The sequence below is a fragment of the Balaenoptera borealis genome, assembly GCF_965194805.1.
Source record: "Balaenoptera borealis genome assembly, chromosome: 13".
In the NCBI taxonomy this organism is placed as follows: domain Eukaryota; kingdom Metazoa; phylum Chordata; class Mammalia; order Artiodactyla; family Balaenopteridae; genus Balaenoptera; species Balaenoptera borealis.
Window position 1 is genome coordinate 95321504 of NC_138870.1, and position 20336 is coordinate 95341839.

The 20336-nt window shown below is 54.0% G+C and overlaps 1 protein-coding gene and 1 pseudogene across 3 annotated transcripts; both read right to left on the reverse strand.

The window, feature by feature from the left end:
* Positions 1–256: 256 nt before the first annotated feature.
* Positions 257–3376, reverse strand: LOC309608573 (ras-related protein Rab-6B pseudogene; annotated as a pseudogene). The gene has a single exon. The product of its transcript is annotated as a ras-related protein Rab-6B pseudogene (transcript).
* A 52-nt stretch (positions 3377–3428) lies between these two features.
* Positions 3429–15411, reverse strand: SSTR3 (somatostatin receptor 3). 2 transcript variants are annotated; one of them, XM_082350383.1, is made up of 2 exons: positions 12426–15411; positions 3429–7807 (listed from the first exon to the last, which is right to left on the reverse strand). In XM_082350383.1, the coding sequence occupies exon 2, from the start codon at positions 7770–7772 to the stop codon at positions 6495–6497; it is 1278 nt and encodes a 425-aa protein (XP_082206509.1). In that variant the 5' UTR covers positions 7773–7807; positions 12426–15411; the 3' UTR covers positions 3429–6494. The 2 variants fall into 2 exon arrangements, with proteins under 2 accessions (XP_082206509.1, XP_082206510.1); XM_082350384.1 differs by lacking the exon at positions 12426–15411 and adding an exon at positions 8555–12417.
* Between the last annotated feature and the right edge of the window lie 4925 nt (positions 15412–20336).

Sequence of the window (20336 nt, forward strand, 5' to 3'; positions counted from 1 at the left end):
CAACCCCTCCTCTTACAGATGGCGAAACCAAGCAGGCTCTGGGCACACTGACCAAGCGTAGCAAGGCCAGCAGTTCCTGTGTGCAAATATTGACATGTTTCCTGGTCATTAACGCAGAGAGCAGGACCGAGAGGCCCCGTACTCCTGCAGGCCTCATTTTCCCTTCCTGTTAACAAGATGGCCAGAGGGCAGGAGCTCCTGGCTGTGTACAGGCTGTGTCCCTGGCCTGTGTGAACCAGGACCTGGGGTGTCTGGGACCCTGGAGGAGGCCAAGCGTGACCCCGGGCACTTTCTTTGAGCCTGTGAAAAAGTGAAGACTGGCCTTGCTCTCCGTGCACACGTATGTGCATGAGTGTGTCACTGACATTCACTCCTGTGTACACACCACCTTAGCCTGCCAGGCAGGCCTATGCCGAGGCTGCAGGGCTCGCTGGAGGGTTCTCACAACAAGTGAGTAGTGTCAGAGGAAGCCAGCGGTCAGGCTGCATTAGCGGGAGCAGCCGCCCTTGCTGGCCAGGGACTCCTGGGGTTGGTCCAGCTTGATGTCGATCATCCCTTCTTTGCTTTTCTCCTGGACATTCTCCATTCCAGGCAGAGCCAAGGCCACACGTCGGAAGAGCTGCTTCACGTTGTAGCTGGTCTTGGCACTGGTCTCGATGAACGTGGCGCTCAGTTCTTTGGCACGCTGCTCGCCCTCCTGGATGGTCGCCTGCCTCTTGTCGGCCAGGTCGGTCTTGTTGCCCACCAGCAGGATGATGACGTCACTGCCCCTGTCTGTCCCGGCATCAACCATCCGCTGGTCTGGGCTGCCCTTCATGCCTGTTGAGTCTTGCCCAAGGACATCATCTGTTACCGCCAGTGGCCGCCAAGGAGCTGGCACCACTGACCTCAGAGCTCTTTCCACCTCCAGCATCACTCCTGCCACCCTGGCCCTCAATTTCATAGTTTCTAAAAGCTATGGACACTGGACTGGGGGCTAGGAAAACGTGGTTCTTGGTCCTGCCTCTGGTGCTGTGACCCTGGGCAAATCACATGACCATCCCAGGCCTCACTATCTTCAGCTGTAAAATGGGTAGCAGAGCTGTTCTTAGTACCTTGAACATCTCGCATGCCTCCTCCTAGTGCACAAACGCCAGTTCCCTCTTGATGCTTGGCTGGGCTATAACCCTTCCGGGGAGACGTCCTCCCCAACCCATGGCTGGATTCTTGCTTCTGTTAAAGCACTTCTCATGTTTATTTAACACATAGCACCTACGATGCACTGTTCTAAGCTGTTTATAAATCTCTATTCATTTCATCTTCTTAACAATAGACATCTACTCTCATCTTCATCTCAAAGAGGAGGAAACTGAGGCACAGGAAAGTTAATTAACTGGCTCTAGGTCAAACAGCTAGTGAATGGATGAGCCGGGTTTTAAAACCAGACAGTTCCAGCTTCTGGGGGCTTAAGAACCACCTCTTTATCTCTTATGTTCAATACAACTTCCTTCACCCCAAAAGACAGGCCTTGTACTTCTCTGCCTTCAGCTTTTTGCAGTTGGTGGCTGTTCTGTAAACACTTGTTGAAGGAAAGAATGAATGAATTAGTTCAAGGTCCTCCAGAGACCCAGGAGAGGAGGGACTGTTGGCTCCGTTTTGCAGGTGGGAATTGTATTAGTTTGCTGCCAGAACAAAGTACCACAAACTAGGTGGTTTAAACAACAGAAATTTATTTTCTCATAGTTCTGCAGGCTAGAAGTCCAAGATCAAGGTGTCAGGCAGGGTTGCTTCCTTCTGAGGGCTGTGAGGAAGGACCTCTTCCAGGCCTCTCTCCCGGCTTCTGGTAGTTTGCTGGCAATCTTTGGCATTAACTTGTGGAAGCATCACTCCAGCATTTTCCCCATGCTCGTGTCTGTGTCCTAATCTTCCCTTTTCTTAAAAACACCAGTCATATTGGAATAGGACCCCACCTGACTCCAGGGTGACGTCATCTTAACTGCTTATAACTGCAAGGACCCTATTTCCAAATAAGGTCACATCCGGAGGTACTAGAGGTTAGAACTTCACATGAATTTGAGGGGGGAGCGGTACACAATTCAATGCACAACTGGAATTAACCTCCTAGGAGGTCCTGTCTGACACAGCTTCTGTCCCTGAATTGGGCCTCACCTCTGCTTTTCTCCCTTTCATTCACTGCCTTCCTTCAACCCCAGGGCCTTAGCACATACAGTCCCCCTGCCGGGCACACTCAGGTTCACCCTCTGCTCTCAGTGCCGCCCCCAACACGGACCCCTCCCCCCAGCTGTGATCCCCCAGAGCACAGTGCACTGCCGTCCCCACTGGATAGTGGTCCATTTACTTGTGTGGTTGCCTGTGAGCGCCACAAGGCACAGGAACCGTGTCTGTTTCCCCAGCCTGGTGTCAGGGCCTTGCACACAGTGGGTGCTCAGAAAAGTCTTTATTAACTTAATGAACTTTGCCCAGAGAGGTCAGTGAATGGCCAAGGCTGTGTGGTAGATTCATGGCAGAGTGGGCCTAGGTCCCAGGCCTCCTGACTTTGGGTCTCATGACATTTTGGGGATGTGTTTGCCCCATGGCCTTCCAGTAGGATCACCAAGAGTCTCACCAGGGCCTGCCAGTGACAGGGAAGCCCCCTGAGGTTTCGGCGGGACCGTGGCCTTGCACAACTCCAGGGAGAGCTCCTCACGTTACAGCCTGGGGTTCTTGCCGCCTTTAGGGTGCTTCCTTCTGTGTCTGGAGTCCTGTGGCACCCAGGCTGTCGCCTCCCCATGGGACTGTGGACTCCGTCTCCCCCACCCCTTGGAGGTGAGGAGGGCCTGAAGCCCGGGGGCCTTGGCCTCCCCTATCCCAGGCCCTGCAGACTCCTAGCTCCTTTCTGCTGGTGCTGAGGCTGACATATGAAGTCCTGGTCCAGAGCCTGGTGGCCATGGGCTGTTGCCAGGCAACAGCCTCTGAGAGACAAGTTCAAGGTAAGGTCTTGGATCTGAGCAACTTGGATGTCTGGAGAGACGGAATCAGGCAGAGAGGGTCATTGCCACCCCTTCCTGCCTGCTCGGGCTCACAGCCCCAGAGCCTGCCCTCAGCCCACAGCCCTTGTGGTTCCCATAACCCGTAGATCCCAGCCCCAAACCCCCATATAACTCCTTCCATTCCCCTGATGTCCCCCCCCATTTATTCAGGGTCACCACATTGCACAGATCCAAAAGAGGCTAGGGTCACAGTGTGAAAATTCCCCCCTGGAATTGAGAAATGGAATTTCCCCCATTCAGTCATTTATTCCAAATAGTCATATGAGGGGCCCACAGCACTGCCAGGCCCTGGGAACACAGATGCATCACGCACAGCCCCTGCCTGGAGGGACAAAGCTATTGGGACACCCCCCGACACACACACACACACACACACACACACACACACACACACACGCACAAGAGCATGCACAGGTAGTGACATATGGTGAGATGGGGAAGCTGGATAGCTGTGGGATCCAGAGAGGGGACCCTGGCCCAGGCCCACTCCCCACACAACCTGGGCTGCAAGCAGTTCCTCTGCTCCCACCCGGTGCACACCTGCCACACACACAGCAGGCCCTCGGTGTTACACCCCAATACACATTCACTCGTGGATATGGCTGAGATGCCCCGAGCACCTATTATGTGCCCTGCACTGTGTTTGCACACCCCTCCCCCATCCCGTTATTGTTGCTGCCTGGCTCTTCTCTCCCTGCCATTGATAGTCAGTCCCTGACCCAACTCCTACCCCAATGGTCAGGTCAAACTGTCCATCACAGTGTCCCACCTTCTCTCTAGCTGGAAAGATGGGCACATGACCCACATCTGGCCAATCATGGCATTCTATCACCTTGTCTCTTGGTGATTGGCCCAAGGGGCCATCATGTGACTCAGTTAGAGCCAATCAGCTCTCTTGCATGAGATCTGATATTTGGACACAGGAAGAGAGTATATCTACTGCCTTTGGATCAAGATCTGTAAAGGTGCAGGCTGAGGCTTGTCAGGAACGTCTTCCATGACTCCTGGAGGACCAGGATTCTGGGAGGCTATACACAAAGAGGCCTGGGCACGCAGAGCTGAGAGACAGGAGAGAAGGAGCACCCCGATAGAGATGGATGCCCGTACCCACCCCCACCCATGCACACCCGTCTAAAAACACAGCGCCCGCCAGAGGAATTGGCCCAGGCCAGTTGTCATGTGTCACTGACTTTATTGACAAGAGTTAGAGTCAGAATTTCCCTAAGGGGCCTCCCAGCCACCCTTGCAGAACAGGGTCCCTTGCCCCAGGAATCAGGAAAGTAGGGTTGGCCAGGAAAGCAGGAAATGCTGGAATGCCAGGGACCCTCTTTCCTCAGACCCCCAGATCCCCCTCAGGGGAACACCAGACTGAGGACTGGGCCTCCAACCGCCACACAAGCTCTAGTTTTGCAAACTTCTTTCCGCCTGATGGGGCCTCACTCTCCCCCAAGCCCTGCCTCCCTGATCCTTGGTCTCTGACCCCCAACTTCCCTTCCTCATGTCCTGTAGTGCACTCACCCCCAAGGGCTGGAGACAGAGAAGCCACTTGATGAAGGAGAAGGGGTTGAAGGCCACGCCTGGCAGGGGGGCTGCCTCCACTCTATAATCTGTTATGGCCCACCCCCAGCCATTGCAGTGTACATGGCAGTTTACCCCAAACGACTCCTTTTCTTCCCAAATCCCAGGAGGCAGGCAAGCTGGGACAACCACTTCCATTTTATGATGGGAAACTGAGGCCCAGAGAGGTCAAGGCTAGATAGGATCGAAGATGAGTTGAAGATCTAGGCCTCCCAACTTGTGGTTCCCATGCTTTCCCTGAGGGCCCCCTACCCTCTGTGGGGTGGGGGGTTGGGAGATTTAACTGGAGGTACCACCCTCCCCAGGACCAGTCTCTCTGTGGCTCTAAGGGGTCATCTCTGAGAGGGAGTCCAGGCCAGCCCAGGCCCAGCCTTGGACAGTGGCCTCTCCCTGTGGCCTCCCTGTGGCCTCCCTCCAGCCTCCTCTAGTCTTGTCTTCCTTGGGCCCTCCCGACCTGCTGCTCTGGGGCATGTAGAGGACCGGGAGGCCTGCTCCCCAGCCTGCAGCTCTGCACCACCCCTCCCAGCCTCGCCCGGGAGCCAGGCCTTGCTTCTCAGCTCTGCCCCCAGGCTTCCACCGAGGCCTAGCCCTTCTTACCAGCACTGCAGGCCCTCAAGGGGGCTGGGCCTGTACCTTTCAGAGCATTTGTTTTTCCACCCTGATGGCATCCTTTCCTTGAGTTTGATCAGGCCAGGCACCGGCAACCATGTTTCATTGATGCTGCAACTGAGCTCAGCCCAGAGGGGCCAAGGTCGGCTCCAAGGTCATGGAACAGATCTGTCCTCCACCTCCTCCTGCTTGTCCTCCTCCTTCGCCTTTCTCTTCCTCCTTTCTCTTCCCCCTTCCTCTCCCTCCTCTTCTTCTTCCTTCTCCTCCCAGCTCTGTTTAGACACTCTGCCTTTCCATTCCAGGCTGCCTGGGCCAGGTCCCTGCCTTAGTCACCGAGGGGGGAGAAGCAGGGAGGATTTCTCCTATGAGGAGGTTCCTGAGCCCTCAAAGACCCTGAGACCCCCTCCAGCCACAGGACACAAAGTGAGCTGCTTTGAGGATTGATCAGCTGCCCCCAACAGGGCCTGAGCTAGCCTTTGGGTGGCCTAAGCTTATGCAACAGGGGGTCCCTCTTTAAGAAAAGAAATACAAAATTACAAGTACAAAATTAGACTCAGGGCCTCAGAAGGGCCGGAGCAGTCAGGGACCCTGAAGCTCAACTTAATTAGCTTCCTGGAAAATCACCTCTTCTCCTCTTGTCCGGGAATACAGGAGTCCTGGCATTGACTGTCTGGGCCAAGAGGGCCTGGAGGTTATTGGGTTGTTTAGCAGGTGAGGCCTGAGGCCCGGAGAGGAGAAGAGCTGCCCCACAGCCTTGCAGCAAGAGGGAAAGAGCTGATGGGGGCCTGGGCAATCTCACACCCCTTCTCCCTACCAGGTAAGACTTTATCCTATTTGCGGATGCAGTACCACTCCCTGTGAATGTGGGCCCCCACTCCCTCTTTTGTGAACCTGACTCTGAGCCCGGGAAATCCAGGCCTTGGTTTATCCCTCTGAGGGCCAAGATTCAGGATGCTCTGTTTCGGAAGGGGAAAGCCAGTCGGTACCTATCCCCTTAACCTGACCCCACCCAGCCCAGCAGTGGTGCCCCTCCAGACTTCTCATCTGATAGAGCTCGTCCAGGCCGTATCTCCCATCCCCGAGTCACAGAGGAGAACACAAGGCCCAGAGAGGGGAAGTGACCTATCTGAGGTCACACAGCAAGTCTCGGCAGCAATGGGATCAGAGCCCAGGCCTCTGAACTTCCCATCATGGGCCCCTGGCACCTCAGGTGGCATGCCCTAGGCGTACCCACAGTCTCTGCCCTGTCCTTGGGCTGCCCTGGCCCTCCGCAGGCCCTTACAGATAGCTGATGTGCAGGGTGCCTGACTTCTCCGCAGCTGAGGGTTCTTGGGGTAGGAACTGACGCTCCTTTCTGGTGGGGCCGCTGGGAGGCTGCTCCTGTCCGCTGGGACCCGGCTGTGTGATCCGGTTGACCCGGCCATTCATCTCCTTCAGCTCCTCATGCTTCCCTGCTCCCTCCTGCCCATCCTCCCCACCTCCATCCTCTTCCTCATCCTCCTCTTCCTCTGTCTTCTCTGGAGGCCCCAGGGGAGGCTCCTGGTTGCGCACACGGCGGGAGGGCCGCAGCAGGACCCTGCGGAAGCCCTGCTTGAAGCGATAGGAGAGGAAGCCGTAAAGGATGGGGTTGGCACAGCTGTTGGCGTAGGGCAGTGCCACCACCAGGAAGTAGAGGCCGAAGAAGGCGGGTTCCTCGGGCAGCGGGCACACCACGTTGATGATGTTGAGCACATAAAAGGGCATCCAGCAGAGGACAAAGAGGGCCACCACGGCCACCACCATGCGCGTGACCCTGCGCTCAGAATGCCGCCGCCGCTGGCACGAGGGTGCCCACACCCGCCGCCCAGCTGAGCGCACCTTGACCACGATGAGCAGGTAGCAGAGGCAAATGACCAGCAGCGGCCCAAAGAAGCCCAGTGCGGCCGTGTAGATGATGAAGCCAGCCCGCCAGGCCGCCGCCGGCTCGGGCCACTGCATGTGGCAGGTGCTCATGCCACGGGGCACGCCCGAGAAGACCACCACGGGCAGCACTACCACGGCTGAGGCCACCCAGACGGCCGCGCTGACTGTGCGGGCCACGGGCGCCGTGCGCCAGCGGGCTGAGCGGGTGGGATGCGCTACCGCCAAGTAGCGGTCCACGCTCATGACAGTGAGACAGAAGATGCTGGTGAACTGGTTGATGCCGTCCACAGCCATGACCAGGCGGCACATGAGGGACCCGAAGGGCCAGTAGGACAGGGCGTTCTGGGCGGCCAGGAAGGGCAGCCCCAGCATGAAAAGCTCGTCAGCCAGCGCCAGGTTGAGGATGTAGATGTTGGTGACCGACGGGCTGGCCGTCTGTCGCAGGACCACGTAGATGACCAGTGAGTTGCCCAGCAGGCCCACCACGCACACCACCAGGTAGACCAGTGGGATCAGAATGCCGCTGACAGCCAGCCCTGCTGCACTCCGCGCTGAGGACGCGTTTCCGAGGATGGCATCCAGGGGCCAAGCCGAAGAGGTGTTCCAGGGTTCTGAGGGCGTGGGCACCAGTGAAGGATAGCCAGGGGTGTCCATGGCCAAGAGAGGGTGGTCAGCAGTCAGCTACTGGCCTGGAGGAGGGAGGACACGGTTTGGTCATGGCTGGGCATGGCTTTCTCTCTTCAGCCCCTCCCCCATCACACTAAACTTGGAGACTTCCTGGGCACCTGGCCAGAGTTTGACGTGTCACGGCTCATTCGCTCTGCACAGGCTAGCAAGGGAGGCGGGCAAGGTATCCTCACTTGTCACATGAGGAAACTGAGTCTCAAAGAGGTGAAGTGACCACTCTGTACCACATAGCAGGGGGTGTGGCATGGGACTCTGGGGACCAGCACTGACCTGGACACCAGTGTCCGTTCACCTGTGCACAGGGCAGGTGCTCCACACGTGTTCAGTAAAGGGATCATTCGATAAGCTGATGACAACATAAGCCCTTTCCTCCATACCGGCATTTTCCAAACGTTTTTGACACCAGTGCCTTTTACATTGCAACCCGTCGACATCATATTGTTCCAGAAAACAATATTTGCCCTTTCTACATATGATTAGCCTGCTGGCAGAGCCCCAAGTGGATCACCCACTGTGATAGACTGAATGTGTCCTCCCCCACACCAAATTGATATGTTAAAATCCTAACCCCCAGTGTGATGGTATTAGATGGGAGGGCCTTTGGGGGTGATTTGGTCGCGAGGGTAGAGCCCTCATGAATGGGATTAGTGCCCTTCTAAAGGAGACCCCAGAGAGCTCCCATGTCCCTTCCGCCATACAAGGAAACAGCAAGAAAACAGCCACCTATGAACCAGGAAGCAGGTCCTCACCAGACACCGAATCTGCCGGAGCACTGATCTCGGACTTCCCAGCCTCCAGAACGGTGAGGAATGAATTTGTGTTGTTTTTAAGCCACCCAGTCTATGGTATTCTGTTACAACAATCTGGACAGACTAAGACACCCCCCAAACAGGTCTCAGCTCTCACACTAGAAAAACACTGCTGCATATCACAGGTCCTTAACCTTGAACCCAAGTCTCTTGATGAACTTCAGAGGATCCATAAACCCCCCAAACTCTGGTGAAAGTTAATACATCCTTGTTTTTTCTGGGCAGAGCCCAGCGCCTTCATCAGATTCCTCAGATTCTGAATGGAGTTAAGAACCACAGGCTCAGAGGTGTCCCTTCCCCTGGAAATCAAAGCCCTTGAGGACTCTCTCAGCCCTGCTCATCCCACTGCACCCCGGCAAAGGCCCTGCTGTGAACAGGGCTTGTGAGGGATGATTGGCTGTGAACCTGGGGGGTGGGCGGCTGGGGCCCCTTCTGCCCCAAAGGCTGACCGATGGCGGAGAAATTCACAACACGCTGGAGGTAAGGACAAGAATAGCCAGCTCCCCCCTGCGCTGGTGGGGCGGGCTCCCCCGAGAAGAGGACACTTCAAGTGGGTCTTGAAACGTGAGTAAGAGCTTGCCCAGCGGCACAGTGGGAACAAGCGTCCCCATTCACTCTGTGAGCACTTCTTACTACACTTCTCGTGTGTTATAAGGAGCTGGGACTCCTCCTGGCTACCCTGCTAGACTTGACTCTCAAGCGTGGAGATGCTAGTATTCTGCTCTGGTCCTTTCCCTCGTCCCTTTCATATAAGCGCAAGTTCTGCATCAGTGTTTGAGGCATCGAATGAATCAGAGGAACCCCGGTGGACAAATCTTAATGCAAAGGGAGGATGAATTGCTGATAGTGGGAATTCAGGCCCTGCTGGGAGAGACGTCCTGCCCCAGGATTGGCTAGCCTCCCTCAGCAGGACTTTCTGGCTCTCCGGAGACCCAGTTAGAGGCCAGGGCTGAAAGCTGGAGCCTCTCTGCGACTGGACCTCCTCCCTTCCTTCCAAATGACCACCCCCTTCCCCAGTCCCTTGGCTGCTGGCTGCCCTGACTCTCCCTACAGAAACCCCGAGGGAGAAGGAAACTTCTCAGAGGAGCCTTCCTCCAGCGCTCTCCTGCCCGCCGAACCCTGGACCTGAAACGCCTCCAGCGAGACCTATGGTCCCCACTGCCCTGTCCAGACACCACTTTTCACATGCGAAGCTCCTGGAAAGGGGAGGCACCCCAACTCAGAGCAAACGCCTCTGGGTGGGTGAGCATGCCCGGTGCCCCTGCCCAATACCCGGGGCTTCCAAGGGCTCTGAGCACCAGGCGGGGTGATGCCAAGAATGGCAAAGCACCCCTTGGCGCTGGCTCTTCCTGATGCTTCGCCAGGCTGGCCGGGCTCAGAGCACCCTCTCCCTGCTCCTCCGAGCCTGATGAGGGCCCTCAACCTGCCCTCACCCCAGGCACTAAGCAAGGGGGCATCTGGGCAGTGGGCGCATAGGATCGTAACAGTGCTGCCAGCCCTTTGTCACTGAGCTAAGGTTCCAGGTTAAGCAGTGACATGCAGCATCCTCTAGGGTCTTATGAGGGAGGCACTAGGGTTGTCCCCACAGTACAGACAGGGAACAAAATTGAGGGCATGCACTCTGGTCACACAGCTAAGGAAGGGACAAAGCTGGGAGGATTCGTAAGACCCTCTCCCACCCACTCCATTTCACAGGCCGGCAGACTGAGGCCAGGCCTGGAGAAGGCACTTGTCTAAGGGTCATAGCTGGTCCGGGCCACCAGCTGGCATCCAGCTCTCCCATCAACCTATTCAGAGCCCTCCTCACTGCTCCTCAGGCTCTTGAACCATTAAGATCATGGGCCCAAATCCCTAAACCCTTAGAGACCTAAAAATAGAATTTTAGAGTCTTAGAACTGAGTTGTAGAGTCATAGATTTTTAGACTCCGTATCTTTGAATCGGAGAAGGTCAGAATTCCAGAACGCTGGGATCAGCCCTTCTTAGACCTGGAATTGTGAATCTGGGACCTTAGAGTCCGGACTTCCTCGGCTGGGGAGCCCTACGTCACCCGTCCATCCACCTCGCCTCCTTGTGTGCACATCGTCTTTATAACATCCCCGCCAGGTGACCAATCACAACCCGGGGCTGGAGGAGGGAGGGGAGCAGCAGACTCCCAAGAGAGGAGCAGTGAGCCAGGCCAACCTAATTTCCGGGCTGCAGGGACAGATGCCCCCGGGGAAGCCTGAGGGTGAGCTCTGAGGACGGCCCCTCCTGCCCAGACACACACATGTGTACCCACAGGCACACGTGCTAACACACATGGCCCTGGCGGGAACACAGTGTACCAGCCAGGCCCTGCCTTTGTACAGGAGGATGAAATAGCCCCTCCGCAAGCCCTTGGTCCCCCCAGAAGACTCCCTGCCTCCACCCTTATCTGGACCCATCTTCCCTGTCAAAGTTTAACGGGCCAGAGTGCCAGAAGCAAGGAAATTATAGCTTTCCATTGGGGTAAGTCAGACCTGCAATTTACACGCCACCTTTTCTTTAAGGAGCTAGGGTGCTGTGCATGATCTAGTTCATCCTTTGGAGAGGAGGGCCTTTTTCTCCTTGTCTGGTTTATCTTTGGCACAAGCTTGCCTGAAAGCCGGGGGCGGACTCCTCAGAGGACTATTCCGGAGGGAACAGAAGTCCAGAGAGGGTGAGTGGTCGCCCTGAGCCCCACAGCAATTCAGAATCGCCCCTCAGGGATGCCAGACACCCCAGTCGTTCTCCATTTATCTATCTCCCTCCCCCTTCCCCTCTAGATTGCCGGCTCTTGGGCGCAGGACCCTGAGTTATTTATATCTGTAACCCTAGCACCCAGCACAGCACGCAGGACATGTGCAAACGTGAGCAGACCAAGCAGTTCAGCAAGTAGAACTAGGAGCCAAGTAAGAGGGTGTCCTGGGCAGAGCCCTCGAACTCACATCATGAGATCCTCACCAAGCCCAAGAGGGGGGGTTTTTAGAGAGGAGGAACTTGAGGGTCAGAGAGGTTCAGTAAGCTGTGCAAGGTCACTCCGCTGGTGAGTGGGAGGCCAGAAGTTGGGCCCAGTTCTGTTTTTTCCTAAACCATCCATACCTCCCAGGCCTGCGGGCTTCCCTGAAGGCCTCGGGCTGAGAGACGTCAAGGACTGAGACAGCCCTGGACAATGCAGGCTGATAGTCCCTGGCTGATTCTACATCCTTCTTTCTCTCTGCTCCCCTGGGCCTGTCCCCAGGGAAGAGACCAGATCTTCAGTGCCCCCCCTCAGACCTGGGGTCCGACCCACAGGAACATACCCCACAAGCCCACAAACCCTAGGTTGGGGGCTTGGGCTCTGCCACAGAGGGAGGATGCCAAATTGCTGTGTGACCTTGGGCAACTCACTTCCCATCTCTGGACCTCAGTTTTTCCTATAAAAATGAAGACAAGCCTACCCACCTCCCAGGGTTGTTGTAAAGATTAAATGGGAGTGGGCAGAGCACAGTGCCCAGCCCAGAGGGGGAGCTCAGGAAAGCTGGCCTTTGAGTCAAGGAGGCTAAATGCCATGATGCATCTGGTTTTGTCCAGCTCCGACACTCTGCTGTTCCGTGACTCCAAGGTTCTGGAATCATGGTATGAGATTCCGAGATTAATGCCCACCCTCCAGCCCCCCGCTGTCCACGAAGAGGTCGCAGGATGGCCTCCTGCCTCCCTGGACCTTCCACCCTCTCCCAGTCCCCAGCCGCAGCCTCCCAAGTTCATCCTGCGCAGAGGGTGAGCTCCAGCACCCCACCCTCTGGGACCCCATCCAGGCCCCAGCCTCCTTACCTGCCCATGGGGTGAGGGCTCCCCTCCTTGCCGCCAAGCCGGTTATCATTCTGCTGCCCCCTCTCCCTGCCCAGTCCCCAGTGCCCCCGAGCACCCCTTAGCCGGGCTCTCCACACTGTGCCCACTTTTAGACGGCTTGCGAACGGAGCCCCCTCCTAGGCCTGCAGCGACCACGTCTGCGCACAGAGCCGCTCCCATCTGGTCTCCGGCCCTGACTTCCCACCAGTGCCTGGTGCGTCACCCCCCATCTCCAGGACACGTCTTGGGTGGTGGCGGGGGGTAGGGGCACAGATGGGGGGTCTGCAAGCAGGAGCCTGGGGTGGGGGAGGAGGGAGAAGCCTCCCAAGAAAAAGAAGAGAAATGGGGAACAGGGGACCATAAAAAACCAATAGAAAGAGAGGGGAAAGGGGGGTCGGTCGGAGGTAGAGAGAGAGGGAGAGACAGAGAAGACGGCAGTGGGTGGAAAGCCAGAATGAGGGGGAGTGATGAGAAATGCGTGACAGGAGAAGAGAAAGAGGAGGAAAGAGCGAGAGAAGGGGCGAGAGGGAGGGATGCAGAGAGAGATGCAGGGAGAGAGAGCGGGGAAGGAGGGGGGAGAAGGAGGGGGTGGCAGGGAGAGTGACAGAGAAGGATTGTGCCACAGATGGTGACATGGAGAGCCAGGGAAGGAGGGAGCAGGAGTGGGGTGCAGGAGGGGCCGGGAGGAGGGGCCGGAGCGCAGGTGCGAGTGAGGGAGGAGGGGCGGCAGGTTAGGGGAGGAGGCTGGAAGGGGTCGCAGATCCTGTTACCGGGGAGATTTCAGCCACCCACGCTGGCCTTGGCTCCCGAAAGGGGTTGGAAAGGAGAGCGTGGTACTCAGGGGAGCTGGGGGCCGAGAGCCAGTGGTGGGACGCCGCCCAGGCCACCGTGCACACGTCCCCCAGGGTGACAGCTGGGTTCCAAGGCCAGTGCCGCAAGGAGGGCTGGGAGCACCGGGCGAGCACTGGGTGGGGAGTACGCAGTCCTACGGTCTGGGTCCCCCAGCCGCAGAGGAAAGCCGGGTGGGGGTTATCAGTCGTGAGACTGGTTGAGTCTGGAGAGCCCCAGGCAGGGTGAGGAACAGAAGGACAGGGTAAAGAAGAACTATTTCCGGCTTTGGGGGCCAAGAGGCAACATCAAAGCTAGTATACAGGAGAACACAAATTTCCACTATTTGTAAATTGACAAAATTTCAAATGTAATGATAAATAATCAAGGACATTTTTGTTGTTGTTGTTAATACAGATCTACTACCGACGAGGGTGGAATATTTTTTTTTTTTTTTTTTGGAGGGGGTAACATTTTGCTTCATCGGAGTTCAAAGTTAGCATTTCCTTCATCAAATCGATTGCAAGTGGTTTATAAAAAACAGCCCTAGCCGGCAGGCTGTACAAAAACAGGCGGTGAGCCAGACTTGGCCCCTGGGCCAGATTTGCCAACCCCTAAGATCTCTGTCTGGAGCCTGAGCACAGGCCTGGTTGCCCCTGGACACCATACCCCAGCTTGTGCCAACCAGCCATGTGACCATGGGTAAGTTGTCCCCTCTCTGGGCCTCAGTTTCCTCATCTGGATCATGGGGAGATGGGACTAGATCATTCCTAAGTTCCTCTTTTGGTAGGAGCATCATAAGCGTAAAAGGATCAGTGAGTAATGACCGCTGCTTTTATGAAGCCCTCATCCAAAGCGGGCTGCTTCACATACATCACCCAGCTTCATGGCCACCACGCTGCCTATGGTGAGCAGTGTTAGCGTATCCGGTTTCCAGATGGGGAAGCCGGGGCTCAGAGAGGGCACGCAGTTTACTCAGATCATACAGCTAGTGAGTGGAGAGGCTGGATGGCTTCGTGCCAAAGGCGTGCTCTTAAGCACCTTGCCCACCTGAGCGGCCTGACCCATTTTGAGAAGGCAATGGGGGATAAGAGCCAGGAAGGGAGAGAAGAAGGAAAGGAGTGTTTATTGAGCACCTACTATGTGCCAGGCCCCTTTCCACACTGGGCCATTCCTCAGGACCAGGACTGGACTGACTTTGTCCCTAGGTCCCCAGGGCTGGCGTGCTATAGGCCCTCAGAGAGCCTTGCTCTTGCAGAGGTGGCGCTCTGGCTGCTGCAGCACACAGTAGGACAAAGGCAGGGGGGACACCGCTTCCGCCTGGAGCCCCCCCACCCCCCAGCAAGGCCCTCTCTCCAGGCGTCAGTGATCTGTCTGTTCAAGTTCATGAGGAGTGGGTGGGCTCTGAGGCAGCTCCTGGGAGTGAGGGGGGCGGTGTCCACAGCTCTGTCCCTCCCCCACCCAAGGCCCTCCTGTGGCTTCTCAGCAGCTCAGAATAAAGCCCACCCCTTGCAGCCCACCAGGCTTTACACCCTCCCTGCCTTGCCACCTGCCCAAGTCTCCTCCTCTGCTGATTTCCTTCACCTACCTGTGCTCCAGGTACACCCAGCCTCATTAGTTCATTCATTTGTTTGGTCTTTCATTCGTTCATTAGACGGGTGAGCTCAGAAGACCTCTCTGAAGAGGTGAGAGAGATGGGGTGGGACGGGCAGCGCTCAGCTCTGAGGTGAGGACAAGCGTGTGTGTTTGAGGGACCGGAAGGAGACCAGTATGGCTGGAGAGGAGGGAGGCGGGGAGGCTGCCGAGGCCAGACCGCGTAGGGCCTTGTCCTCTCAGGCTGACTGTGTTGGGAGCATTGTGGGGCACGAGCAGAGGAGTTTTGTGACCTGGTTTATGTTTTTCAAAGGCTCACCAGTCAGGAACCGGTGAGAAAGTGTTGGTTCTCCTCAGGGCCTTTGCACAGGCAGTACCCTCCGCCCGGCCACTCTCCTCACCCTTTCCCACCCCCACATGTGAGAGGAAGTCCTCCTTCAAGGGGCCTCCTCCTGGATGCTTCCCTGCCCTGGACCAGCCAGGCCCCTCCCCTGGAGCTCCCAGAGCCCCCCACCCCGACCCTGGCCTCGCATGGCCTCTAATCCAAGTTCAACAAGATTCAGCTCAGGGGGCCGTGTCTTCTGTGCTCGGCTGTGAGCTCCAGAAGGGCAGACTCTGTGTGTGTCCCCACCATGTCCCCAGGCCTGGCACCAGCCTGGCTCCGCACGTTCAATGAGGAGAACAGGATGGGTGGATGGATGAATGGATACGGATGGATGAATGGATACGGATGGATGGATGGATGGATGGATGGATGGTTGGGTGGATGGATGGATGGATGGATGAATGCATGGGTAGCTTCAGGGTAGGGGAGGAGGGGAGACTGATCTGCTGAATGTCGGCTGGAGGCTGGAGAAGTGGAGGGGGTTCCTGGGCGCCAGGCTAGGAGAGCTGTGACGTGAGTTAGACCCTGACCCCCACCCAGGTGCCTTCCCCAAGCAAAAGTGACCCTGGCGCCCCGATCAGCCCCTCCTCCTGGGGATGGCAGGGCAGAAAGAGAAAGTGCAACTCCACACCTGTGCGCTCTGGGGAACTGGGACACTGGGTGTCTGGGAGCTGTGAGGTGGCCCTGCCCTGCCTGGCATTGAGGTCGTGGAGCCTGAGCGCCTCTAACCTCAGGCCTGGACCTGGCACCTCCGTCTGTCCCTGGTGTCCTGGAGGGGCTGCCGGGCCTGCCTCCCCAAAACAGAATAATGTTATGTCTCCCCCAACACATCCCGGCCTCCTCAAAACTAGGGCCATGTCTCCACCCTCAGACTGGAAGGCTCCCCAAGACCAATGACTGTGCCTCTGCCGTCGGACAGGCGGTTTTCCAGGAGCTGGTGCCCAGGCTTCTCCCATCCCTGAGAGCCAGGACAGAGCCTCTTCTTCCTCCTTCTCCTCCACAATGCCCAGGCCAGAGCCGGCCACAGGGCAGGGTGGGGGGATCAGCTACCGATGCTGAGGTCTGTCCTCTCAACTAAGACAAGATGAGCCAAAATGCCTTCCCAGCCCAGCCCCTGGGGCTTCGTCACTGGAGTCCCTATTAAGGGCGTCCTCTGGTTCATCAGCCCCAGCTGTCTCCTGTTGGGGTTGAATCTCAGCTTTGCCACTTACTGGCTGTGTGACCTTGGATATGTGACTTAACCTCTCTGAGCCTCAGTCCCTCTTCTTCAAGACCTACTGCATAGGATTGCTGGGAATTAGAATTAGGTAACCTCTTTACCCAGCAGGCATTCCCAGAGACACCTCCTGCTGTCGGGAGAGATGGGCTAGCAGACTGGGCAGGTGAGTTTGAGCCCCAGATCTGCTTCAGTCAAGCAGCATAACTTTGAAAAACTCCTCTGCACACCTTCTTCAGTATAATGTGCCCCCTTTCCCACCCAGCCCCAAAATTTCACGTGAAGGTCAAATGGAGGAAATGCCTGTCAGCTTGTCCCCACCACTCCCCACACCAAGCCTTATTGCTTTTACTTCGAACTCTCATCTTTCTAACCTGTCCACTGCTCTCCATCCCCAGAGCCTCCCTTCTGGGCCAAACCACCACCACCTCTTGTTGGTCCCCCTGCTTCTGCCCTCACCCCCTCCGCAGCAAGGAGAAAGAGTCTGTTAAAAACAAATCATGCCAGTTGCTTCCTCCTTGAGACCATCCTAGGGCCACCTGTTGCTGTAGAACGAAATCTGCAATGCCTACCATGGCTGGGTGCCCATGTAAGCTGCCTCTGCCTGCTTCTCTTCCCACTCACCCTTCCTCTCTTTCTAAGAGCCATGGCCTTCAGGCTGAACACACATGCCCCAGGCCCTTTGCACAGGCTGTTCCCTGGCCCTCTCTTCATCCTTCAACAGGTTTAGGGCAACAGCCGCTCAGGGGAGCCCTCTCTGAAGCCTTTTCATTCTCTGACGCTCCCTCCTCTGGGCTTCCTTTTCATCTGTAACGCAATTATTTTTAATATGTTTTTATCAAAGTACTGTTTGCAAGTAAATTTTAAAAGCCAATAGTGCTGGGGCTTCCCTGGTGGCGCAGTGGTTGAGAGTCTGCCTGCTAATGCAGGGGACACGGGTTCGAGCCCTGGTCTGGGAAGATCCCACATGCCGTGGAGCAACTAGGCCCGTGAGCCACAACTGCTGAGCCTGCGACTACTGAGCCTGCGCGTCTGGAGCCTGTGCTCCACAACAAGAGAGGCTGCGATAGCGAAGAGGCCCGCGCACCGCGATGAAGAGTGGCCCCCACTTGCTGCAACTAGAGAGAGCCCTCGCACAGAAACGAAGACCCAACACAGCCAAAAATAAATAAATAAATAAATAATTAAAAAAAAAAAAAACAATAGTGCTAAAAAAGACTTATAACAGCAAAAAATAGTTCTCCCATGGCCCTGACCCATCCTCTGTCCCAGAGGCAATTCCACCCTCTTAGCTATTTCTCCTTGTATTTATCTCCATCTTGCTAAATATCCAGTTTATTTTTCTACCACTTGAATCTCCAACTTTACCTATTATCTACTGACTTCATATTAAGGAAAGTGAAGATTTTAGATTTCTTGCACCCTCTGGTCCCTTTTCCCTATCCTCTCAACACAACGTATTTTCTGTTAAATGCATATTCAGTGTTTCCATGATTAATGCAATGTAAATATTATTTCCTGTTCAGCCAGGAGTTAATAATTGTCTCATTTTTTCATTTGCTCAGGGTTTTTTTTAAAAAAATCTTAGTTTTCTTGGACTAAGTATTTCCATACACGCCTGTAGCTTCATAAAAACCTCACAGTGGAATTTCCAGGGTCTAATCTCAGTGATAATTTTTTCTTGGAGACTCCTAACTCCTCTTCTCTGCCCCAGCTGTCCCCCAGGCCTGTGCACAGCTGACACCCTGGGATTCTTTCTCCACCATCGGATCAGGGATTCCCTTCATCTTCTTCCTATGTTCTGTCCTGTTTCTGGAATCCCACGTTTTCCTCTTTAATGGTTTACTCCCTTATTTTGTTGGTCTACATCCTCCAGTAACTTCCTGAGAAAGGATGCAGGTTTGAAAATTGTTAATTCTTCTCTCACACTTGTTGATAGCCCGTCTGGGTTTAGAATTCTAGGTTGAGAACCTAGACTTTGACTCAGGTGGTAGAAGGCATCTGTTCATGTCTCTAGCTTCCAGCACTATTCTTATTTTCAATATTTTGTGTGTAACTTTAGGTAGCTTTTTGCATTATTCTGGAAGCCTCTAGGGTCTTTGCTATATCCCTAAATTTCTGAAATTTTATAACACTTGGGTCATGTCCCCCGCAACAGCAAGTGTTTGGGGCATGCAGCAAATTACTTTAATCTGAAGATTTGTGTTCTTCAGTTCTAGGGAAGATTTTTTATTATTTCCTTCTGGAACTTTTGTTATTTTACTACTGGCCTCCTAGATTAATCCTTTAATTTTCTTTTTTTTTAATTTTTATTGAAATACAATTGACTTACAATGTTGTATTAGTTTCAGGTGTACAGCAAAGTGATTCAGTTATATATATATATAGTTCCCTGTGCTACACAGTAGGTCCTTGTTGGTTATCTATTTTTTTTTTTTTTGTAGAATTTTATTTTTTTTAACATTTTTATTGGAGTATAATTGCTTTACTATGTTGTGTTAATTTCTGCTGTATAACAAAATGAATCAGCTGTACGTATACATTTATCCCCAAATCCCTTCCCTCTTGCGTCTCCCTCCCACCCTCCCTATCTCACCCCTCTAGGTGGTCACAAAGCAGAGCTGATCTCCCTGTGCTATGCAGCTGCTTCCCACTAGCTATCTGTTTTACATTGGGTAGTGTATATATGTCAACGCTACTCTCTCACTTCGTCCCAGCTTACCCTCCCCCCTCCCCGTGTCCTCAAGTCCATTCTCTACGGCTGCGTCTTTATTCCTTTCCTGTCCCTAGGTTCTTCAGAACCATTTTTTTTTGGTTAGATTCCATATCTGTGTGTTAGCATACAGTATTTGTTTTTCTCTTTCTGACTTACTTCACTCTGTATGACAGACTCTAGGTCCATCCACCTCACTACAAATAACTCAATTTCGTTTCTTTTTATGGCTGAGTAATATTCCATTGTGTATATGGGCCACATCTTCTCTATCCATTCATCTGTCGATGGACACTTAGGTTGCTTCCATGTTCCATTGTGGTACACGTCTCTTTTTGAATCATGGTTTTCTCAGGGTATATGCCCAGTAGTGGGATTGCTGGGTCATATGGTAGTTCTATTTTTAGTTTTTTAAGGAACCTCCATACTGTTCTCCATAGTGGCTGTATCAATTTACATTCCCACCAACAGTGCAAGAGGGTTCCCTTTTCTCCACACCTTCTCCAGCATTTATTGTTTATAGATTTTTTCGATGATGGCCATTCTGACCGGTGTGAAGTGATACCTCATTGTGGTTTTGATTTGCATTTCTCTAATGATTAGTGATGTTGATGTTGAGCATCCTTCCATGTGTTTGTTGGCCATCTGTATATCTTCTTTGGAGAAAGGTCTATTTAGGTCTTCCGCCCATTTTTGTAATCCTTTAATTTTTTATTGTTTACTTTTACCATCTTATTCTATCTTCTGAGAGGTTTTTTTTTTTTTTTACTCTATTTTATCTTCCACCTCCTCTATTTTTTAAAAAAATTTAATCAACATATTTTTAATTTCTAAGAGCTCTTCTCTGTTTCCTGATTATTCATTTGTTATGGCATTCTGTATTTATTTGTGGACATAATATGTTTCCTTTTCTCTCTAAGGATAGCAATGATGGTTTCTTTAAAGCTTTCTTCTGATCACTGCATTGTCTCTATTTCTTGCTAGTTCCTTTTTTTCTATTTGTTTGATTGGATCTCTTTCATGTTAGAACTTTCCTCAATTAACTAGTCATCTTTGGCTATCTATTCATTTTGCAGAATAAAGCATTAAAAATTGGACTGGAAGCTCTATGTAAAATAGTGAACAGGGCTTGCAAAATAGTGAACACCTCTGTAGGAA

Excerpts from the sequence above, each read along its gene's own strand:
- SSTR3 (XM_082350383.1), bottom strand. The coding sequence starts at position 7,772 with ATGGACACCCCTGGCTATCCTTCACTGGTGCCCACGCCCTCAGAACCC.